The sequence below is a fragment of the Oncorhynchus tshawytscha genome, linkage group LG01 (assembly GCF_018296145.1).
Source record: "Oncorhynchus tshawytscha isolate Ot180627B linkage group LG01, Otsh_v2.0, whole genome shotgun sequence".
Classification (NCBI taxonomy): domain Eukaryota; kingdom Metazoa; phylum Chordata; class Actinopteri; order Salmoniformes; family Salmonidae; genus Oncorhynchus; species Oncorhynchus tshawytscha.
In genome coordinates this window covers 94,270,725-94,292,208 of record NC_056429.1, presented here as the reverse complement: position 1 = coordinate 94,292,208, position 21,484 = coordinate 94,270,725, and the positions used below count along the sequence as shown (strand labels likewise).

At 44.1% G+C, this 21,484-nt stretch overlaps 1 protein-coding gene across 3 annotated transcripts in view; it reads left to right on the top strand.

Annotated features, from left to right (window-relative positions):
* The window catches only part of LOC112260173 (neurexin-1a), a 495,882-nt gene that overhangs the window by 50,929 nt on the left and 423,469 nt on the right, over window positions 1-21,484 (top strand). For all 3 annotated transcript variants that reach the window (XM_042327452.1, XM_042327447.1, XM_042327443.1), the window contains exons 3-4: window positions 5,773-5,976; window positions 13,620-13,646. In XM_042327452.1, coding sequence (XP_042183386.1) covers window positions 5,773-5,976; window positions 13,620-13,646 — 231 coding nt within the window. The remainder of the gene's footprint in view (window positions 1-5,772; window positions 5,977-13,619; window positions 13,647-21,484) is intronic.

Genomic DNA, 21,484 nt, shown 5'->3' with positions numbered 1-21,484 from the left:
GCTTTACTCAATATCCCCTGCTTTATTCCATCTCCCCTGCTTTATTCCATCTCCCCTGCTTTATTCAATCTCCCCTGCTTTATTCAATCACCCCTGCTTTATTCAATATCCCCCTGCTTTATTCAATCTCCCCTGCTTTATTCAATCTCCCCTGCTTTATTGAATCTCCCCTGCTTTATTCAATCTCCCCTGCTTTATTCAATATCCCCCTACTTTATTCAATCTCCCCCTGCTTTATTCAATCTCCCCTGCTTTGTTCAATCTCCCCTGCTTTATTCAATATCCCCCTACATTATTCCATCTCCCCTGCTTTATTCAATATCCCCTGCTTTATTCCATCTCCCCTGCTTTATTCAATATCCCCTGCTTTATTCAATATCCCCTGCTTTATTCAATATCCCATACATTATTCAATATCCCCCTACATTATTCCATCTCCCCTGCTTTATTCAATATCCCCTGCTTTATTCAATATCCCCTACTTTATTCAATCTCCCCCTGCTTTATTCAATATCCCCCTACATTATTCAATCTCCCTCTACTTTATTCAATATCCCCTGCTTTATTCAATATCCCATACATTATTCAATATCCCCTACATTATTCCATCTCCCCCTGCTTTATTCAATATCCCCTGCTTTATTCAATCTCCCCTGCTTTATTCAATCTCCCCGTGCTTTATTCAATATCCCCTGCTTTATTCAATCTCCCCCTGCTTTATTCAATCTCCCCTGCTTTATTCAATCTCCCCTGCTTTATTCAATCTCCCCTGCTTTATTCAATATCCCCTACTTTATTCAATCTCCCCTGCTTTATTCAATCTCCCCTGCTTTGTTCAATCTCCCTTGCTTTATTCAATCTCCCCTGCTTTATTCAATCTCCCCCTGCTTTGTTCAATCTCCCCCTGCTTTATTTTGATATTAAACATGGTTGTGTGCCATTAAAATAAATGAGTGCTGCTCCACCATTGGATTTTGGACAAGTACTCACTTTGCATTAGATAATGATTCTATCCCATGTCTGACAAGTTATTTCCACTTCGTTCGGAGCATTTCTAATTTACCCTGCTCGCTGCCTGACAGGCTGTTGTACGCATCTCAACAGAGACTATACTGTCCTGGGCCACGTCCCACACAACACCCTACTGCCTATTTAGTGCACTATGATTGACACAAGCCCTTTCAAAAGTAGTGGACTACATAGGACAAACAGTTCAAGTCGGAAGTTTACATACACTTAGGTTGGAGTCATTAAAACTCGTTTTTCAACCACTCCACAAATGTCTTGTTAACAAACTATAGTATTGGCAAGTCGGTTAGGACATCTACTTTGTGCATGACATAAGTAATGTTTTCAACAATTGTTTACAGACAAATTATTTCACTTATAATTCACTGTATCACAATTCCAGTGGGTCAGAAGTTTACATACACTAAGTTGACTGTGCCTTTAAACGGCTTGGAAAATTCCAGAAAATGATTTCATGGCTTTAGAAGCTTCTGATTGGCTAATTGACATAATTTGAGTCAATTGGAGGTGTACCTGTGGATGTATTTCAAGGCCTACCTTCAAACTCAGTGACTCTTTTCGTGTCATCATGGGAAAGTGAAAAGAAATTAGCCAAGACCTCAGAAGAAAATGTGTAGACCTCCACAAGTCTGGTTCATCCTTGGGAGCAATTTCCAAACGCCTGAAGGTACCACGTTCATCTGTACAAACAATAGTATGCAAGTATAAACACAATGGGACCAGGCAGCCGTCATACCGCTCAGGAAGGAGACGCGTTTTGTCTACAAGAGATGAACGTACTTTGGTGCGAAAAGTGCAAATCAATCACAGAACATCAGCAAAGGTCCTTGTGAAGATGCTGGAGGAAACCGGTACAAAAGTATCTATATCCACAGTAAAACGAGTCCTATATCGACATAACCTGAAAGGCCGCTCAGCAAGGAAGAAGCCACTGCTCCAAAACCACCATAAAAAAGCCACATTACGGTTTGCAACTGCACATGGACACAAATGTCCTATTTTTTTGAGAAATGTCCTTTGGTCTGATGGAACAAAATTAGAACTGTTTGGCCATAATGACCATCTTTATGTTTGGAGGAAAAATGGGGAGGCTTGCAAGCCGAAGAACACCATCCCAACTGTGATGCACGGGGGTGGCAGCATCATGTTGTGGGGTGATTTGCTGCAGGAGGGACTGGTGCACTTCATAAAATAGATGGCTCATGAGGGGGGAAAATGATGTGGATATATTGAAGCAACATCACAAGACATCAGTCAGGAAGATAAAGCTTGGTCGTCAATGGGTCTTCCAAATGGACAATGACCCCGAGCTTACTTCCAAAGTTGTGGCAAAATGGCTTAAGGACAACAACGTCAAGGTATTAGAGTGGCCATCACAAAGCCCTGAGCTCAATCCTATAGAAATTTTGTGTGCAGAACTGAAAAAGTGTGTGCGAGCAAGGAGGCCTACACACCCAACTCAGTTACACCAGCTCTGTCCAGAGGAATGGGCCAAAATTCACCCAACTTATTATGGGAAGCTTGTGGAAGGCTACCCGAAATGTTTGATCCAAGTTAAACAACTTAAAGGCAAAGCTACCAAATACTAATTGAGTGTATGTAAACTTCTGACCAACTGAGAATGTGATATAAGAAATAAAAGCTGAAATAAATCATTTTCTCTACTATTATTCCGATATTTCACATTCTTAAAATAAAGTGGTGATCCTAACTGACCTAGGACAGGGCATGTTTACTAGGATTAAATGTCAGGATTTGTGAAAAACTGAGTTTAAATGTATTTGGCTGAGGTGTATGTAAAACTCTGACTTCAACTGTACATACATTAGCAAGAATAATTATGTGAACCCCTTGGAAATGCCTGGATTTCTGCATAAATTGGTCATAACAATTTATCTGAGCTTCATCTAGGTCACAACAATAGACAAACACAGTCTGCTTAAACTAATAACACACTAACAAGTATACGTTTTCATGCCTTTTTTGAACACACTGTGTAAATATTCACAGTGCAGGGTGCAAAAAGTTTGTGATCCCTTGGAGTTAATAACTGGTTTACCCTCCTTTGCCAGCAATAACCTCAACCAAACGTTTTCTGTAGTTGCGGATCAGACCTGCACAATGGTCAGGAGGTATTCTGGACCATTACTCTTTACAAAACTGTTTCAGATCAGCAATATTCCTGGGATGTCTGGTGTGAACTGCTCTCTTGAGATCATGCCACAGCATCTCAATCGGTTTGAGGTTAGGACTCTGACTGGGCCACTCCAGAAGGTCAGGACTCTGACTGGGCCACTCCAGAAGGTCAGGACTCTGACTGGGCCACTCCAGAAGGTCAGGACTCTGACTGGGCCACTCCAGAAGGTCAGGACTCTGACTTGGCCACTCCAGAAGGTTAGGACTCTGACTGGGCCACTCCAGAAGGTCAGGACTCTGACTGGGCCACTCCAGAAGGTCAGGACTCTGACTGGGCCACTCCAGAAGGTCAGGACTCTGACTTGGCCACTCCAGAAGGTTAGGACTCTGACTGGGCCACTCCAGAAGGTCGGGACTCTGACTGGGCCACTCCAGAAGGTCAGGACTCTGACTGGGCCACTCCAGAAGGTCAGGACTATGACTTGGCCACTCCAGAAGATGTATTTTCTTCTGTTAAAACCATTCTGTTGTTGATTAACTTCTGTGTTTTGTGTTGTTGTCCAGTTGCATCACTCAACTTCTGTTGAGCTTCAATTGGCAGACAGATAGCCTGACATTCTCCTGCAAAATGTCTTGATAAACTTGGGAATTCATTTTTCCGTCGATATTAGCAAGCTGTCCAGGCCCTGAGTCAGCAAAGCAGCCCCAAACCATGATGCTCCCTCCACCAGACTTTACAGTTAGGATGAGGTTTTGATGTTGGTGTGCTGTGCCTTTTTTTCTCCACACATAGTCTTGTGTGTTCCTTTCAAACTATTCAACTGTAAATGAATCTGTCCACAGAATATTAAAAAAAAAAAATTGTTCTCTGCCCCAAGGCAAAATGAGTAGAATTGCATGAAATGAGTTTTAAAATTGCAAAACTTTTCTCCACCACATGTCAAAAAGTGTAGAATTGCAGGACTGTCTATCTGTCTTCTGTCTGTCTGTCTTGTCTGTGGCCCTAATGGTTGTGTTATAAGGTTGTGGTTTGTCTGGTAATTGGGGATGTTGTTACACCCTCTTCTCTCAGTGGTAAACAATCTGCCCAGAATCACTGTAGAGAGAACTGATATGTGGGTTCACATAGTATTTGACATCATATAAAATCCTTTTCACTGTCTTCATACCCAAGGTCCTGGGTAAGGAATGGTGCACACCTTTAGAATAGTGGTGATTAATGGTGATTTTACTCTGACTTCACTACCCTACAGGACTATTTAACCGTGTCACGTAAGCAGGCAGGTAGCCTAACGAAATGTTGCTGTTTCCATGTGCCCTTGAGCAAGACAGTTAACCCTAATTGCTCCTGTAAGTCTCTGTGAATAAGAGCATCTGCTAAATGACTGACATGTAATACGGGTCCAATCTCTCTAGTCTGAAGCCTTTGTTTATGAATTCAGTCATGGTCTTGTCACTTGTCAGTATGGATACACATTCATATTTACTGGTTGGTGGGAATCTGGGCCTGAGAGTATTGCAGCAACAGACATAACCATGTTGGATGCGTGTGCTCGTGTATGTGTGTATGTTAGTGTGTGTGTGTGCATGCGTGCATGTGTGTGTTGAAGAGTGTTAGCAAATATAACCTTCTGTTTTAATAAAATATTTTACACACAGGGGGCTGCTGAGGGGAGAACGGCTCATAATATTGGCTGGAACGGAGCAAATAGAATGTCATCATACACCAGGAAACAATGTGTTTGATGTATTTGATACCATTCCACTGATTCTGTCATTACCATGAGCCCGTTCTCCCCAATTAAGGTACCGCCAACCTCATGTGAATTTACCATAACACTGCAACATATTTGGAAACTGACAACCAAATCAATTGCCATTTTCTCTGAAATCATTATTACTTTATCAAAATACAATACATCTCAGTTACAATATTTAAAATAGTATGTTTATTGTCAAGCTAAATTGATATTGAGTGCAGTATTTTGACTTGACTTAGATTTAGCAATAAATACCTCAAAATGTATTAATTTCTCTATCTCCTCTCCTCCCCTCCCCCTCTCCTCCCCTCCCCATCTCTCCTCCCCTCCCCATCTCTCCTCCCCTCCCCTCCCCATCTCTCCTCTCTCTCTCCTACCCTCCCCATCTCTCCTCTCTCTCTCCTCTCCTCCCCTCCCCATCTCTCCTCTCTCTCTCCTCTCCTCCCCTCCCCATCTCTCCACTCTCTCTCCTCCCCTCCCCTCCCCATCTCTCCTCTCTATCTCCTCTCTTCTCCTCCCATCTCTCCTCACTTTATCCTCCCATCTCTCCTCTCCTCTCTCTCCTCTCCTCCCCTCCCCATCTCTCCTCTCCTCTCCTCCCCATCTCTCCTCTCCTCCCTATCCCTCCTCTCCCTCCCCTCTCCCCTCCCCTCTCCCTCCCCCCCCCCCCCCCCTCCTCCTCTCCTCTCCTCCCCATCTCTCCTCTCCTCCCTATCCCTCCTCTCCTCCCCATCTCTCCTCCCCATCTCTCCTCTCCTCCCCTCCCCATCTCTCCTCCCCTCCCTATATCTCCTATTTTGCCCTTCCTATCTCTCCTCCCCTCTCCCTCCCCCTCTCCTCTTCCCAGATGCGACCATCCTGAGTTATGACGGCAGTAAGTTCATGAAGATCCAGATGCCGGTGGTGATGCAGACGGAGGCTGAAGACGTGTCGCTACGGTTCCGTTCTCAACGGGCATACGGCGTGCTGATGGCCACAACTTCACGTGACAGCGCAGACACACTGCGCCTGGAGCTGGAGACTGGCCGTGTCCGCCTCACAGTCAACCTAGGTAATGCTGCGCCTCGCGGTATAGCCTCATGCCACAGCAGCTACAACAAAACACAAATGGTGCACCTAGCCTATGGATCACATGACATAACCACAAAAAGCATCCCAAACTGTGCACATACTGTAACGTGAACACATTGCTGAAGGCAAGCTGACATAGGTTTATTGATCATAGTTTTACACAGGTTTCATATAATACTTTCCCACACATCGCACCCTCTTCATCCTGAAACAGACCCTCATTCTCTCTATCTTACATCTACAGTATGCTGAACAAAAAGTTAAATGCAACATGCAACAATTTCTAAGATTTGCTGACGTTACAGTTCATATAAGGAAATCAGTCAATTGGAAAAAAATTAATTAGGCCCTAATCTAGGGATTTCACATGACTAGGCAGGGATGCAGTGATATGTGGGCCTTGGATGGCATAGGCCCACCCACATGGCAGCCAGGCAACCACTGAGCAGCCAGGCCCAGCCAATAAGAATGAATTTTTCCCCCAAAAAGTTTTTTTTACACATATAAATATTCCTGTTGTTTAATCAGCTTCTTGATATGCATTACCTGTTAGATGGATATATTATCTTGGCAAACAGGGAAATGCTCACTAACAGGGATGTAAACAAATTTGTGTCCAAAAGTATATATATTGTTAATGCATATTTCATTTCATGAAACATGGGACCAAGAATTCACATGTTGCGTTTATATTTTTGTTCAGTGTATATTATACTCACACGCTACCCTGTTAGCTATTGATATGCTGTATGTTATGTTGAATAGAAGGGGATGGTATTGAACCCTTCAGTGGCCAGAGTCTGCGGCTCTCCGCTCACTGCCAAATGAGCACGCTGTCGTTCTGACCCATCAGGGAATGCTTTCTGTCCTACTCCACCTGTACCCCACCCTACCCTACCCCCAGATCGCTGCCCCACCCTAACCCTTACAGCCAGATCGCTGCCCCAAACTGCCCCCCATACTGCCCCCCAGCCCCAGATATACACATTACTCTATCTAACCCTAATCTCCAGATATAATATTTAATATATAAAAATGTGCAGACACTTTAATCCGGAACCCTGAATCCCATTATAGCCTTGAACCCTAAATACTGGTACCTTCCTTTCAGTCCCCCTTGGTGCTCTCAATATTTAGCGCTAGTCCCCTCTTCACCCCTTAGTGGACAGAAGACACCAGACCTGTCTGTAAGTTTCAACCCTGTCTGACTTTACTTATTTGGATTATTCCTTACATCTCCTATCAGCCCTGTCCAAGCCCTCTACACTCACAGGTCTGAAGTCTGTGCTCTGTAACAGTGGTACAAGTGATGTCTAATATCTAATATTGTCCCTCCCATAGAACTAAATAGACCTGACCAAGATGGCTGCCATTGTCAACACATTCTAGAACTGTGCTGGTCTATGGAGGGACCACACATACACTCGAGTGTATTACATATCTGTGTGGTCCCTCCACTGCCTCTGTAACCTTATTGGCATCACAGACAAATCAAAGTGTTTTCGTCACATGCACAGTACACATCACTGTAAACACGACAGTGAAATGCTGACTTGCAGCTCTTCATCAACACGACAGTGAAATGCTGACTTGCAGCTCTTCATCAACACGACAGTGAAATGCTGACTTGCAGCTCTTCATCAACACTGCAGTGAAATACTGACTTGCAGCTCTTCCACAACACTACAGAATAGATGTAAAGTAGCAAATCTAATCAATAGATAATACATAAAAAGAGCACAACAGTTGGTAAAAAGACAAGGTACTAAAAGAGTTAATAAAAGAAGAAGAAGGAGGAGACCGACCGAGACTTCCCAGAGCTCAATTAGAACCCCGTCGCCGGTCGGCTGTTTATGTGCTACCGGACGTAGCTCATAGAGTGATGGAAGTGCATAGATAAACAAACAATGGAGAATAACCGCCCATGTGGATATTTATTGTTGTATAAAATGGGATCTGGCATTTGCCTTTTGTCTACACTCCCAGTTCTCAGTGTGATAGAGATAACAGAGGGTGTGTGTATGTGGGTCTGTGCATGTGTGTTTGTGTGTGTATTTGCGTGTATGTGTGTGTGTGTGTGTGTGTGTGTGTGTGTGTGTGTGTGTGTGTGTGTGTGTGTGTGTGTGTGTGTGTGTGTGTGTGTGTGTGTGTGTGTGCCTGGGTGTGTGCCTGTGTGTGTGTGCCTGTGTGTGTATATGTGTGTGTGTGTCTGTGTGTGTTAGTATATATTTGTGTGTGTGTATGTGTGTGCATGTGTGTGTGTTTTTTTTGTTTGTGTGTGTATGTATGTGTGTGTGTCTGTGTGTGTTTGTCTGTGTGTATGTGTCTGTGTGTGTGTCTGTGTGTGTGCATATATCCCCTACCGGTCAAAAGTTTTAGAACACCTACTCATTCAAGGGTTTTTCTTTATTTTTACTATTTTCTACATTGTAGAATATTAGTGAAGACATCAACACTATGAAATAACACATATGGAATCATGTAGTTACCAAAAAAAATGAAATGTTAATAAAATCAAAATATATTTTATATTTGAGAGTCTTCAAATAGCCACCCTTTGCGGAGATGACAGTTTTGCACACTCTTGGCATTCTCTCAACCAGCTTCATGAGTTAGTCACCTGGAATGCATTTCAATGAACCGGTGTACCTTCTTAAACGTTAATTTGTGGAATGTCTTTACTTCTGAATGTATTTGAGCCAATCAGTTGTGTTGTGACAAGGTACGGGTGGTATACAGAAGATGGCCATATTTGGTAAAAGACCAAGTCCATATTATGGCAAGAACAGCTCAAATAAGTAAAGATAAATGACAGTCCATCATTTAAAATTTCAAGAACTTTGAAAGTTAGTTCAAGTGCTGCCGTAAAAATCATCAAGCTCTATGATGAAACTGGCTCTCATGAGGACTGCCACAGGAATGGAAGACCCAGAGTTACCTCTGCTGCAGAGGATAAGTTCATTTGAGATACACGCCTCAGAAATTGCAGCCCAAATAAATGCTTCAGAGACTTCAAGCAACAGACACATCTCAACATCAACTGTTCAGAGGAGACTCTGTGAATCAGGCCTTCATGGTCGAATTGCTGCTGCAAAAAAACAGTACTTGACACCAATAATAAGAAGAGACTTGCTTGGGCCAAGCAACACTTGCAATAAACATTAGACTGGTGGAAATGTGTCCTTTGGTCTGGAGTCCAAATTGGAGATTTTTGGTTCCAACCATGGTGTCTTTGTGAGACACGGTGTGGGTGAACGGATCATCTCTGCATGTGTGGTTCCCACCGTAAAGCATGGAGGAGGAGTCATTATGGTGCGGGGGTGCTTTGCTGGTGACACTGTCTGCGATTTAGTTAGAATTCAAGGCACACTTAACCAGCAGGCTACCACAGCATTCTGCAGTGAAACGACATCACATCTGGTTTGGTCTTAGTGGGACTATCATTTGTTTTTCAACAGAACAATGACCCAACACACCTCCAGGCTGTGTCAGGGCTATTTGACCAAGAAGGAGAGTGATGGAGTGCTGCATCAGATGACCTGGCCTCCACATTCACCCGACCTCAACCCAATTGAGATGGTTTGGGATGAGTTGGACCACAGAGTGAAGGAAAAGCACCCAACAAGTGCTCAGCATATGTGGGAACTCCTTCAAGACTGTTGGAAATGCATTCCAGGTGAAGCAAAGCTGTCATCGAAGCAAAGGGTGGCTACTTTGAAGAATCTCAAATATAAAACATTTTGAGATTTTTTTAAACACTTTTTTTTATCCTGTATGTGTTATTTCATAGTTTTGAGGTCATCACTATTATTCTACAATGAAAGAAAATAGTGTGTGTGTGTGTGTGTGTGTATGTGTGTGTATGTGTGTGTGTATGTGTGTGTGTGCATGTGTGTGTGTGTGTGCGTGCGTGTGTTTATGTATGTGTGTGTGTGTGTGTGTGTGTGTGTGTGTGTGTGTGTGTGTGTGTGTGTGTGTGTGTGTGTGTGTGTGTGTGTGTGTGTGTGTGTGTGTCGAGTGTGCGTGTGTGCGTGCGTGCGTGGTGTGTGTGTGTGTTTATGTGTGTGTGTGTGTGGGTTTATGTGTGTGTGTGTGGGTGTGTGTGTGTGTGTCGAGTGTGCGTGTGTGCGTGCGTGGTGTGTGTATTTATGTGTGTGTGTTTATGTGTGTGTGTGTGTGTGTGTGTGTGTGTGTGTGTGTGTGCGTGCGAGCGAGCCCTTTGTTTATGTCTATTTGCTCTCATCATGGAGCAACGGAGAGAATCAGTCACTGAAAAGGTTGGATATCTCCCAAACAGAGCATGGCTGTGGGATGTCATAGCCAGTTATTTCTATTTTCCACAGTCTAAACAGAATTGGGCTCCCTAAATTGAGACATTTAGCAGGAGAAGGCAAGACTCTGGCAATACTTTCAATACTTTCTGCCGGTATGTCAACCTCAGGGCAGCCTGTTGTCGCATCACCCAACAGCACCTCACACTGACAGGCGGCTGACATCACAACTGTTACAGAGCTGACAACCCACGGGGTTGTAGTTAGGGGGTTGTGGTTAGAGCGTTGGACTAGTAACTGAAAGGTTGCAAGTTCATATCCCCGAGCTGACAATTTACAAATCTGTCATTCTGCCCCTGAACAGGCAGTCAACCCACTGTTCCTAGCCTGTCATTGAAAATAAGAATTTGTTCTTAACTGACTTGCCTAGTTAAATAAAGGTAAAATAAAATAAAAAATTGCCACGGTTATAGGACTGACAACCCATATCACCATGGTTACCATAGATGTCTTCTGAAATCTGATCTGATGATGACAGACAAAAACATTTTGTTTACATTTTTCCTTTTTTTTGGGACATCTTTTAATACTTTCTTTACTTAGTTTTACTCGGTTCCCCTTACCCTTAGATCGCTAGGTATCCCTCCTCCCTCTCCTCTATCTCCCTCCTCTCTCCTGCCTCTCTCCCTTCTTTCTTTTTAAAGCATTCCCTGTGTGGGCTGGCTGGCGTTGGTCTTCGGCTGTTTGCGACCACTTTTCTGCTGTGGTTGACGACACACGACTGGCAGGGCCGCCTGGGTAGGATGTCTGGGTCAGTTCTCTCTTCTCACAGCACAATACTGACTCACTGTATAATCATATAGAGAGAGAAAGCTAGAGAGGCTGTGTAGCAACAACAATATGTGGTTCTTTAGCAGCATACACATACAGCATGTTATACAAAAATACTAGCAGTGTTCGTATACTATTTGCAGGTAAGTAGTAGAAATAGAAATTTAGGTCCACATGGTAGGAATGAAGTTGTAGTAAGATATAGTAGTAGTATTAGTACAAATAGTAGTAGAAGTAGTAGTATTAGTATGAGTAGTAGTGATAGTAGTGGTAGTATTAGTAGTAGTAGTTGCAGTAGTAGTCAGTAGTAGTAGCAGTAGTGGTAGTAGTGATAATAGCAGTAGTAGCAGTGGCAGTAGTAGTAGTGGTAGCAGTATGAGTAGTAGTGGTAGTAGTAGTAGTAGCAGTAGCAGTAGTAGTCAGTAGTGATAGTAGTGGTAGTATTAGTAGCAGCGGTAGTAGTAGTAGTATTAGAATAATAAGTTATTAGTAGCAGTAGTAGCTGTATTAGTAACATTAGTTGTAGTTGTAGTAGTGGTAGTAGTAGTAGTAGTAGTAGTAGTAGTAGTAGTTAAAGACGATATTAGAAGCAGTAATAGCAGTATTAGTAACATTAGCAGTGTTAGTAGCAGTAGACGTAATTGTAGTAATTGTAGCACTAGTAGTAATAGTAGTAAGTAGTAGTAGCAGCAGTAGCCGTAGCAGTAGCAGCAGTAGTCAGTAATGGTAGCAGTAGCAGTAGTAGTAGTAGTAGTGATAGTGTCAGTAGTAGTAGTAGTAGAAGAAGCAGTAAGTAGTGGTAGTATTATTATTATTAGTAGTAGTAGTAGTGAGAGTGATATTATTATTAATAGTAGTAGTAGTAGTAGTAATAGTAGTAGTAGTAGTAGTTGTAGTAGAAGTAGTATGTAGTAGTGATAGTAGTAGTAGTAGCATAGTAGTAGTAGTAGTAGTAGTGCTAGCATTAGTAGTAGTAGTGGTAGTGATAGTACTAGTATTAGTAGTAGTAGCAGCGTTAGTCAGTAGGTGTAGTAGTAGTGGTTGTAGTAGTAATAGTGTTAGTAGCTGTAGTACTAGTAGTCATCATAGTATTAGTAGATGTTATTAGTAGCAGTAGTTGCAGTATTAGTAACACTGGTAGTGGTAGTAGCAGTAGAAGTAATAGTAGTGATGTAGCTGTAGCAGTAGTAGCAGTGGTAGTAGTAGTACCAGTAGTAGTAGTAGTAGTAGTAGTAGTAGTAGTAGTAGTAGTAGTGATAGTAGCGGTGTTGATAGTGTTGATAGTAGTGGTAGTAGTGGTAGTAGTGATAGTATTGGTAGTAGTAGTAGTAGTAGTAGTAGTAGTGGTAGTAGTAGTAGTGGTAGTAGTGATAGTAGCGGTAGCAATAGCATTCGTAGTAGTAGTGGTAGTAGTAGTAGTAGTGGTAGTAGTAGTAGTGGTAGTAGTGGTAGTAGCGGTAGCGGTAGTAGTAGTAGTAGTAGTAGTAGTAGTAGTAGTAGTAGTAGTAGTAGTAGTGGTAGTAGCGGTAGCGATAGCATTCGTGGTAGTAGTAGTAGTAGTAGTAGTAGTAGCAGTAGTAGTAGTAGTAGTAGTAGTAGTAGTAGTGGTAGTAGTGGTAGTAGCGGTAGCGATAGCATTCGTGGTAGTAGTAGTAGTAGTAGTAGTAGTAGTAGTAGTAGTAGTAGTAGTAGTAGTAGTAGTAGTAGTGGTAGTAGCGGTAGCGATAGCATTCGTGGTAGTAGTAGTAGTAGTAGTGGTAGTAGTGGTAGTAGCGGTAGCGATAGCATTCGTGGTAGTAGTAGTAGTAGTAGTAGTAGTAGTAGTAGTGCAGTGAGAAAAGCCTTATATTCAGTACTAATTCTTTGAATTGGTTAAAAAAAGTCCACTGTTCTTCACAGCTTTGAGAGAGAGGACAGCTGTCAATTTGAGGCATGGCGTCTTTGAATGGCCCATCCTACATCTAAGATGTTAGAGCACCCAGCATCCCTACCGAGTGGCCCAGCTTGACCATGACCATATTCTGATACTCTCTTATTGTACAGACTAAACCACCTCCTCTGTCAAGGACACCATTTTATTTGGCACTTTTAACCAGGAAATGTTTAATTGTGACATCTGCCTCACGTTAATTAGTTTGTGTTACTTTTCAAATTAAATAAAATACAAATCTTCTACTCAAAATATTCACATGTTGATCATATAGGTTGGTCAGTCAAGGCTTTCTGGTTCAGCCATACATATAACCTAGTGATTGACTAAATAACAGCATTGTGAAAGGCCCTTTGCTGACAGAAATAACTGGCATTGTAAAGTAGTAGTTGCCATGCTCTTCCTACCACACCCCAGTCACTCTTACCTCAGCCAGGTGTGTAGGAGGAGAGGGCCATGGTGGAGAGCATCATGCTGTGGTCCCTGTGTCCGTGTGTCGTCCCCAGAGGGGTGGGTTGTTTTGCTTTAACATTGTCTGCAGCTGTCATAATGAAGGATGATGTGACATCTCATCTGTTCTCCCCCATCTAGACTGTATCAAGATTAACTGTACTACCAGTAAGTAAAGACTGCTCACTTTTAATAATCCTGTTAAAATACTGTTCTACTGTCTTTTATCTGTATTCACAATGTTTCTGATTCATGAATGTAAATCCCCTTTAAACAAACTACATCTATATAGGCTTCTAAGGGGTTTATGAAGCCTTAAAAGATGCTGTTTGTTTAAAATATTACCTGCATGTATGTTGTCTAAGTTCATGTGTGCCAGAAAGTAGAATATTTACATAGGTAAATGGTATATAGATGTCATATGTTTTCAGACCAGGTTGGCTAAGATGTGCAATATTTCATTTTTTTTCTTCCCAACAGCTAATGGGGAAAAATCACTATTTTAAAAATACATTAGCAATATGATTTCAATCAATTACCTATACCTTAGATATACATTATGTATCATAGTGACCAGTGAAGAGACCAGTGCATTGCATACAGGCCATGGGAGATCATGGAATGTATGTATAGAATGTAATGGGCCTCAGGCAGTGTGAATCTATTCTCTTCCAGAGCACTGACTGCTGGGGAAGGGGAGGGAGAAGGGAGAGAAGGAATGGAGGGATAGAGGAAGGAGAGGGAGGGAGGGGTTAGAATGAATGAGAACCCCCAAAATGGCAGTCAATTGTGATTGTTCACACTCTGTTGTCTCTAATTACCAGCCTTGACAACTCTAAATTAAAACAGCCTGATATGAAACAGAGGTGTTTTAGCCATGCATCATTATCCCTGTTCCCCTCATTTCCTTTTTTCTGTAAATGATTTACCTTTCTCTCCGTTTTACCTTTCTCTCCAGGTCTATTTTTTTTTCTTTCATTGCTTCTTCCTCAGTCCATCTCGGTAAATTGATGAGGCTTTTCAAAGCGGAGAGGAAATACAGAGCGGGCTTTTATTATTCTCATTAACCTGCCTCACAGAGCAGAGAGAGAGGGATTGGCGATAGTAGGGCTGCCAGGAGGGAAGGAGGGATGGAAGAGAGAGGGAAGGAGGTAAGAAGGAATGGATGTAGAGGGAGGGAGGTAAGAAGGAATGGATGTAGAGGGAGGGAGGGAGGGTGGGAGGGAGGGAGGGAGGGAGGGAGGGAGGGAGGGAGGGAGGGAGGGAGGGAGGGAGGGAGGGAGGGAGGGAGGGAGGGAGGGAGAGGGAAGGAGGTAAGAAGGAATGGATGTAGAGGGAGGGAGGTAAGAAGGAATGGATGTAGAGGGAGGGAGGGAGGGAGGGGACATGTGAGTGTAGTGCTACGGAGTTAACATTGCAAATATTTTGGGAGGGAATTTGTCCTTGTATTTATTATTCAGAGATGTTTATGAATTATTGATGGGAGAAGAGTCCTGAAGAGTCAGAAAATATGAGCCTTGGTTTCCTGTTTTCCGTACAGCATACAGCATACACACAATGTCACCAGGGTTTTACCTGAGGGTTGACCTTCACACCCTCTTGTTAGGTTATGGAGAAACACACTCCAAACAACAGGAAATAGTGAGCTCCATCTCCTCCATCCAGATTGTCTCAAGCCATTCTGCATCCAGTGCTCCTTTTCTTTGGGGGGATGGTGGATTCACCCGAGTAGTCACAATATTTCATAAAGTATAAAGGAATGTACACTGAGTATACAACATGTTAAGGGCACCTGCTCTTTCCATGACACAGACTGACCAGGCGAATCGAGGTGAAAGGGCTGCTGCTCAATATTAGGAAGGTGTTCTTCATGTTTTGTACACTCAATGTCTATCTATATAGGGGCATCAAAAATAATTTACACAAATGGTTTGCAATAACAGTTAGGCAATTCTATAACATTACCTATGCATGCCAATGGAGATTTGTAATACCTATCTATATGGTAAATTAAATGCAATTAAGAATGCTGTGCACATTCTGTATATATATATATATATATATATATATATATATATATATATATATATATATATATATATATATATATATATATATATATATATATACATATAAACCTGAATGCGAGGGAGAGAAAATAATGTTGCCATTTAAAAGCAACATGTCACATTTTATTTTTCAAGTAACCCTCATGCTAGAAAAGGTTGGAGACTTATTTAGTAAATTACTATTTTAATGTTAAAGTTATTCTCTCACACTAATCAACACACTCCTGAGTGTTTGAACAGAAGTGGTAATCATGTGAAGTAGAACTGAAGTACTTTCAATGCCAATATCACAGACTCAATCTCTTTGTTTTATCTTTTCAAGGGGCTTACTGTCACGTCCTGACCATAGAGAGTCCTTATTTTCTATGGTGGAGTAGGTCAGGGCGTGACAGTGGGGGTTAGTCTAGTTTATTATTTCTATGTGGGGTTCTAGTTTTGTTTTTCTATGTTGGTGATTTTGTATGATCCCCAATTAGAGGCAGCTGGTAATCAAATCAAATCAAATGTATTGATATAGCCCTTCATACATCAGCTGATATCTCAAAGTGCTGTACAGAAACCCAGCCTAAAACCCCAAACAGCAAGCAATGCAGGTGTAGAAGCACGGTGGCTAGGAAAAACTCCCTAGAAAGGCCAAAACCTAGGAAGAAACCTAGAGAGGAACCAGGCTATGTGGCGTGGCCAATCATCTTCTGGCTGTGCCGGGTGGAGATTATAACAGAACATGGCCAAGATGTTCAAATGTTCATAAATGACCAGCATGGTCATATAATAATAAGGCAGAACAGTTGAAACTGGAGCAGCAGCACGGCCAGGTGGACTGGGGACAGCAAGGAGTCATCATGTCAGGTAGTCCTGGGTCATGGTCCTAGGGCTCAGGTCCTCCGAGAGAGAGAGAGAGAGAGAGAGAGAGAGAAAGAGAGAATTAGAGAACGCACACACAGATTCACACAGGACACCGAATAGGACAGGAGAGGTACTCCAGATATAACAAACTGACCCTAGCCCCCCGACACATTAACTACTGCAGCAGAAATACTGGAGGCTGAGACAGGAGGGGTCAGGAGACACTGTGGCCCCATCCGAGGACACCCCCAGACAGGGCCAAACAGGAAGGATATAACCCCACCCACTTTGCCAAAGCACAGCCCCCACACCACTAGAGGGATATCTTCAACCACCAACTTACCATCCTGAGACAAGGCTGAGTATAGCCCACAAAGATCTCCGCCATGGCACAACCCAAGGGGGGGCGCCAACCCAGACAGGATGACCACATCAGTGAATCAACCCACTCAGGTGACGCACCCCTTCCAGGGACGGCATGAGAGAGCCCCAGTAAGCCAGTGACTCAGCCCCTGTAATAGGGTTAGAGGCAGAGAATCCCAGTGGGAAGAGGGGAACCGGCCAGGCAGAGACAGCAAGGGCGGTTCGTTGCTCCAGAGCCTTTCCGTTCACCTTCCCACTCCTGGGCCAGACTACTCTCAATCATATGACCCACTGAAGAGATAAGTCTTCAGTAAGGACTTAAAGGTTGAGACAGAGTTTGCGTCTCTGACATGGGTAGGCAGACCGTTCCATAAAAATGGAGCTCTATAGGAGAAAGCCCTGCCTCCAGCTGTTTGCTTAGAAATTCTAGGGACAATTTCGTTGTCTCTAATTGGGGATCATATTTAGGTATCCTTTTTTCCACCTGTGGGTTGTGGGAATGTATTTTGAGTTAGTGCACGTAGCACCTCTGTAGTCACGGTCCGTTGTTAGTATATTGTTTATTGTTTTTGCTAAGTTTCACTATTAATAAATGATGTGGAACTCAACATTGGCTGCTCCTTGGTCCGTTTCTACAAACGATCGTGACAGAATATCCCACCACAACAGGACCAAGCTGCGTGCCCGGGAGGAGAGTGTATCCTGGACTTGGGAGGAGATCCTGGATGGGAAGGGATCCTGGACTTGGGAAGAAATCCTGGCAGGACAGGATCGCCTTCCTTGGTGGGAGACGCTAGGAGAGAAAGGAGAACAGCGACGACGACGGGGTTCGCGGCCACATGGAAAGCCCAAAAGACAGCCCAAAATGATTTGGGGGATGGCACACGGGGTGGTCGGCAGAGCCGAGGTGTGAACCAGTGACACCATGGGAGGTAGAGTGGTGGTAAGTCGACCCAGGGAGAATGCCAGAGCCCGCCTGGGAGTCAATGGAACAGTGTGAGGATGGATGCCGGAGAATGGAGTTAGCAAGGGGTATGCGGCAAAGCAGGCGTTTGGAGGAACGTGTTACCAGTCCGGTGCAATCTGTGCCGGTCCCACACATCAGGCCTCCAGTGCGCCTCCCCAGTCCGGTACATCCGGTGCCTGCTCCTCGCACTCGCCCAGATGTATGCCTCCACAGCCCAGTATGTCCTGTGCCTCCTCCCCGCACTCGCCCTGATGTGCATGTCACCAGTCCGGTGCCACCTGTACCGGCCCCACGCATCAGGCCTCCAGTGCGCCACCCCAGTCCAGTACGTCCTGTGCCTCCTCCCCGCACTCGCCCTGAAGTGCGTGTCACCAGTCCGGTACCACCATTGCCAGCCCCACACACCAGGCTTCCTGCGATGATCCCCAGTCCAGCGCTTCCGGCAATACTTCCCAGTCCAGAGCTTCCGGCAACAGTTCCCAGTCCAGAGCTTCTGGCGACAGTTCCCAGTCCAGAGCTTCCGGCGACAGTTCCCAGACGGTCAACGGTCCGGAACCTCCAGCGACGGTCAACGGTCCGGAACCTCCAGCGTCAGGTCAACGGTCCGGAACCTCCAGCGTCAGGTCAACGGTCCGGAACCTCCAGTGTCAGGTCAACAGTCCGGAACCTCCAGCGTCAGATCAACGGTCCCGAACCTCCAGCTTCAGGTCAACGGTCCGGAACCTCCAGCTTCAGGTCAACGGTCCGGAACCTCCAGCGTCAGGTCAACGGTCCGGAAACCTCCAGCGTCAGGTCAACTGTCCGGAGCTTCCAAACACTGCGTCCAGTCCAGCTCCATGGCAGGAGCCTTCCTCTGCACCGATGTCCAGTCCAGACATGGCGTCGAGTCCAGCTCCATGGCAGGAGTCTTCCCCTGCACCGATGTCCAGTCCAGGCACAGTGTTCAGCCTGGGTCCATGGCTGGAACCGCAGGATGAGCGGGTTCTCCATCCTGCACCAGAGCCGCCTCCAATGCTGGCGGATCCCCGGGATGAGAGGGTTCTTCGTCCTGCACCAGAGCCGCCACCGACAATAGACATTCCCCCTAACCATCCCTTTTGGTTTCAGGTTTTGCGGCCGGAGTCCGCACCTTTGGTGGTGGGGGGGGTAGGTCAGAGTGTGACTGGGGGGTTAGTCTAGTTTATTATTTCTATGTGGGGTTCTAGTTTTCTTTTTCTATGTTGTTGATTTTGTATGATTCCCAATTAGAGGCAGCTGGCAATCGTTGTCTCTAATTGGGGATTATATTTAGGTATCCTTTTTTCCACCTGTGGGTTGTGGGAATGTATTTTGAGTTAGTGCACGTAGCACCTTTGTAGTCACGGTTCGTTGTTAGTTTATTGTTTTTGCTATGTTTCACAAATCAAATCAAAATCAAATCAAATGTTATTTGTCACATACACATGGTTAGCAGATGTTAATGCGAGTGTAGCGAAATGCTTGTGCTTCTAGTTCCGACAATGCAGTAATAACGAGCAAGTAATCTAACTAACAATTCCAAACCTGGGGTACTAGTGTAAGAAATAACAGGTAAAAAAACAAAAAACTGCATAGTTTCCTAGGAACGCGAAGCGAGGCGGCCATCTCTGTCGGCGCCATCATCACAGACGCCTAATTCATCGCTGACTTTGTTCTTAAGGGTTCTAGTTAAACTGTGATACGATACGATTCACTATTAATAAATGATTTGGAGCTCAACATTCGCTGTGCATTTGTCCATTTCTACAAACGATCTTGACACTTACAGGTTAAAAGCAACACAGAACAAAACACAAGTACAGGATGGGCAAACTCACATCACACACAATCTAGAGTCCATGGTTGTTTGGAGTGGAGCATTCGTCACTTTGGCTTTGACATCATTGGGTTCTTATACTGTAGTTGTGGCCTCTGCAGTCACGTCATAGCAGGCCACATCTGGAGAAAGCTTAATGAGTAACGCCCTCATACCGGAAACCATTGGTATGCACTCACACCTCGGTCGACTCATCCCGAGCAGTGGGACACTCATCCGAGCCCCTCTCCCCAAACATGGCAGAGGTAGTGTTGTGGCTGGGCACATCCTGTGGCACCTGTCCTCCCACATTGCTGGCTTGAATCTCCTGCACAATATCTGAGTACAGTGTTCCTTAGGTATGGGGGTGTGTGGCTCAGGTCCCTGATTAACTAATGAGAAGGAGCCCACGGGTAGTGCTTGTCTTTCTTCCGCGACAGGAGGAGAACAGAGTTCAGTTTGGGGACCGTTTTCCTGTGTGTGGCCACCACTCATGCTCTCAAAATGTTAGCTCCCAGAGAAGACACGGTTCCGTGGTGAGCAGAATCATTATGAGATGGAGGTACGTCGTATGCCACCGGGCTGCAAGCAAAGTCGGGATAAGAGGAATACTAGGATTGAGACACAAAAATGTGGATTTCTGAAGAGGAATGGAGGGGGGAAATGGAAGTTAATGAGGTTGAAGTGAATAAGGAATGCAGAGGTTGGATTTGAATTTGAGGAAGATGGTGAGAAAAATGTAGATGGGGTGTTGAAGATGGTTGGTGTCAAGAGTAAACTGGAGGTGAAATGGAAGTGAAAGAGGACAAGTTATATTAGGTGGAAGGTGTGGTGAACAGCTCAGAACCCGAGCCTGGCATCAATGGACATGATAAAGAAGAATCTGGTCCAGAACAGTGGCTTGCGAAAGTATTCACCTCCTTGGCATTTTTCCTATTTTGTTGCCTTACAACCTGGAATTAAAAATTAAAATTGTTTGTATCATTTGATTTACACAACATGCCTACCACGTTGAAGATGCAAAATATTGTTTTTGTGAAACAAACAATAAATAAGACAAAAACAGAAAACTTTAGCGTGCATAGCTATTCACCCCCCCAAAGTCAATACTTTGTAGATCCACCTTTTGCAGCAATTACAGCTGCAACTCTCTTGGGGTATGTCTCTATAAGCTTGGCACATCTAGCCACTGGGAGTTTTGCCATTCTTCAAGGCAAAACTGCTCCAGCTCCTTCAAGTTGGATGGGTTCCGCTGGTGTACAGCCATCTTTAAGTCATACCACATATTCTCAATTGGATTGAGGTCTGGGCTTTGACTAGGCCATTTTAGACATTTAAATGTTTTGCCTTATACCACTCAAGCGTTGCTTTAGCACTATGCTTTGCATCATTTTCCTGCTGGAAGGTGAACCTCTGTCCCAGTCTCAAATCTCTGGAAGACTGAAGCAGGTTTCCCTCAAGCATTTCCCTGGATTTAGTGCCATCCATCATTACTTTAATTCTGACCAGTTTCCCAGTCACTGCTGATGAAAAACCTACCAAAAGAATGATTCTGGCACCACCATGCTTCACTGTGGGGATGGTGTTCTCGGGATGATGAGAGGTGTTGGGTTTGCGCCAGACATAGCATTTTTCTTGATTGCCAAAATGCTCAATTTTATTCTCATCTGACCATATGCCTTTTGCCATTTTTTTCTTATGCAATGGCTTTATTCTGGCCACTCTTCCGTAAAGCCCAACTCTGTGGAGTGTACAGTTTGAAATGGTCCAGTGAACAGATTCTCCAAACTCTGCTGTGGAGCTTTGCAGCTCCTTCAGGGTTATCTTTGGTCTCTTTGTTGCCTCTCTGATTAATAGCCTCCTTGTTTGGTCTGTGATATTTGGTGGGCAGCCCTCTCTTGGCAGGTTTGTTGTGGTTCCATATTCTTTCCATTTTTTAATAATTGAT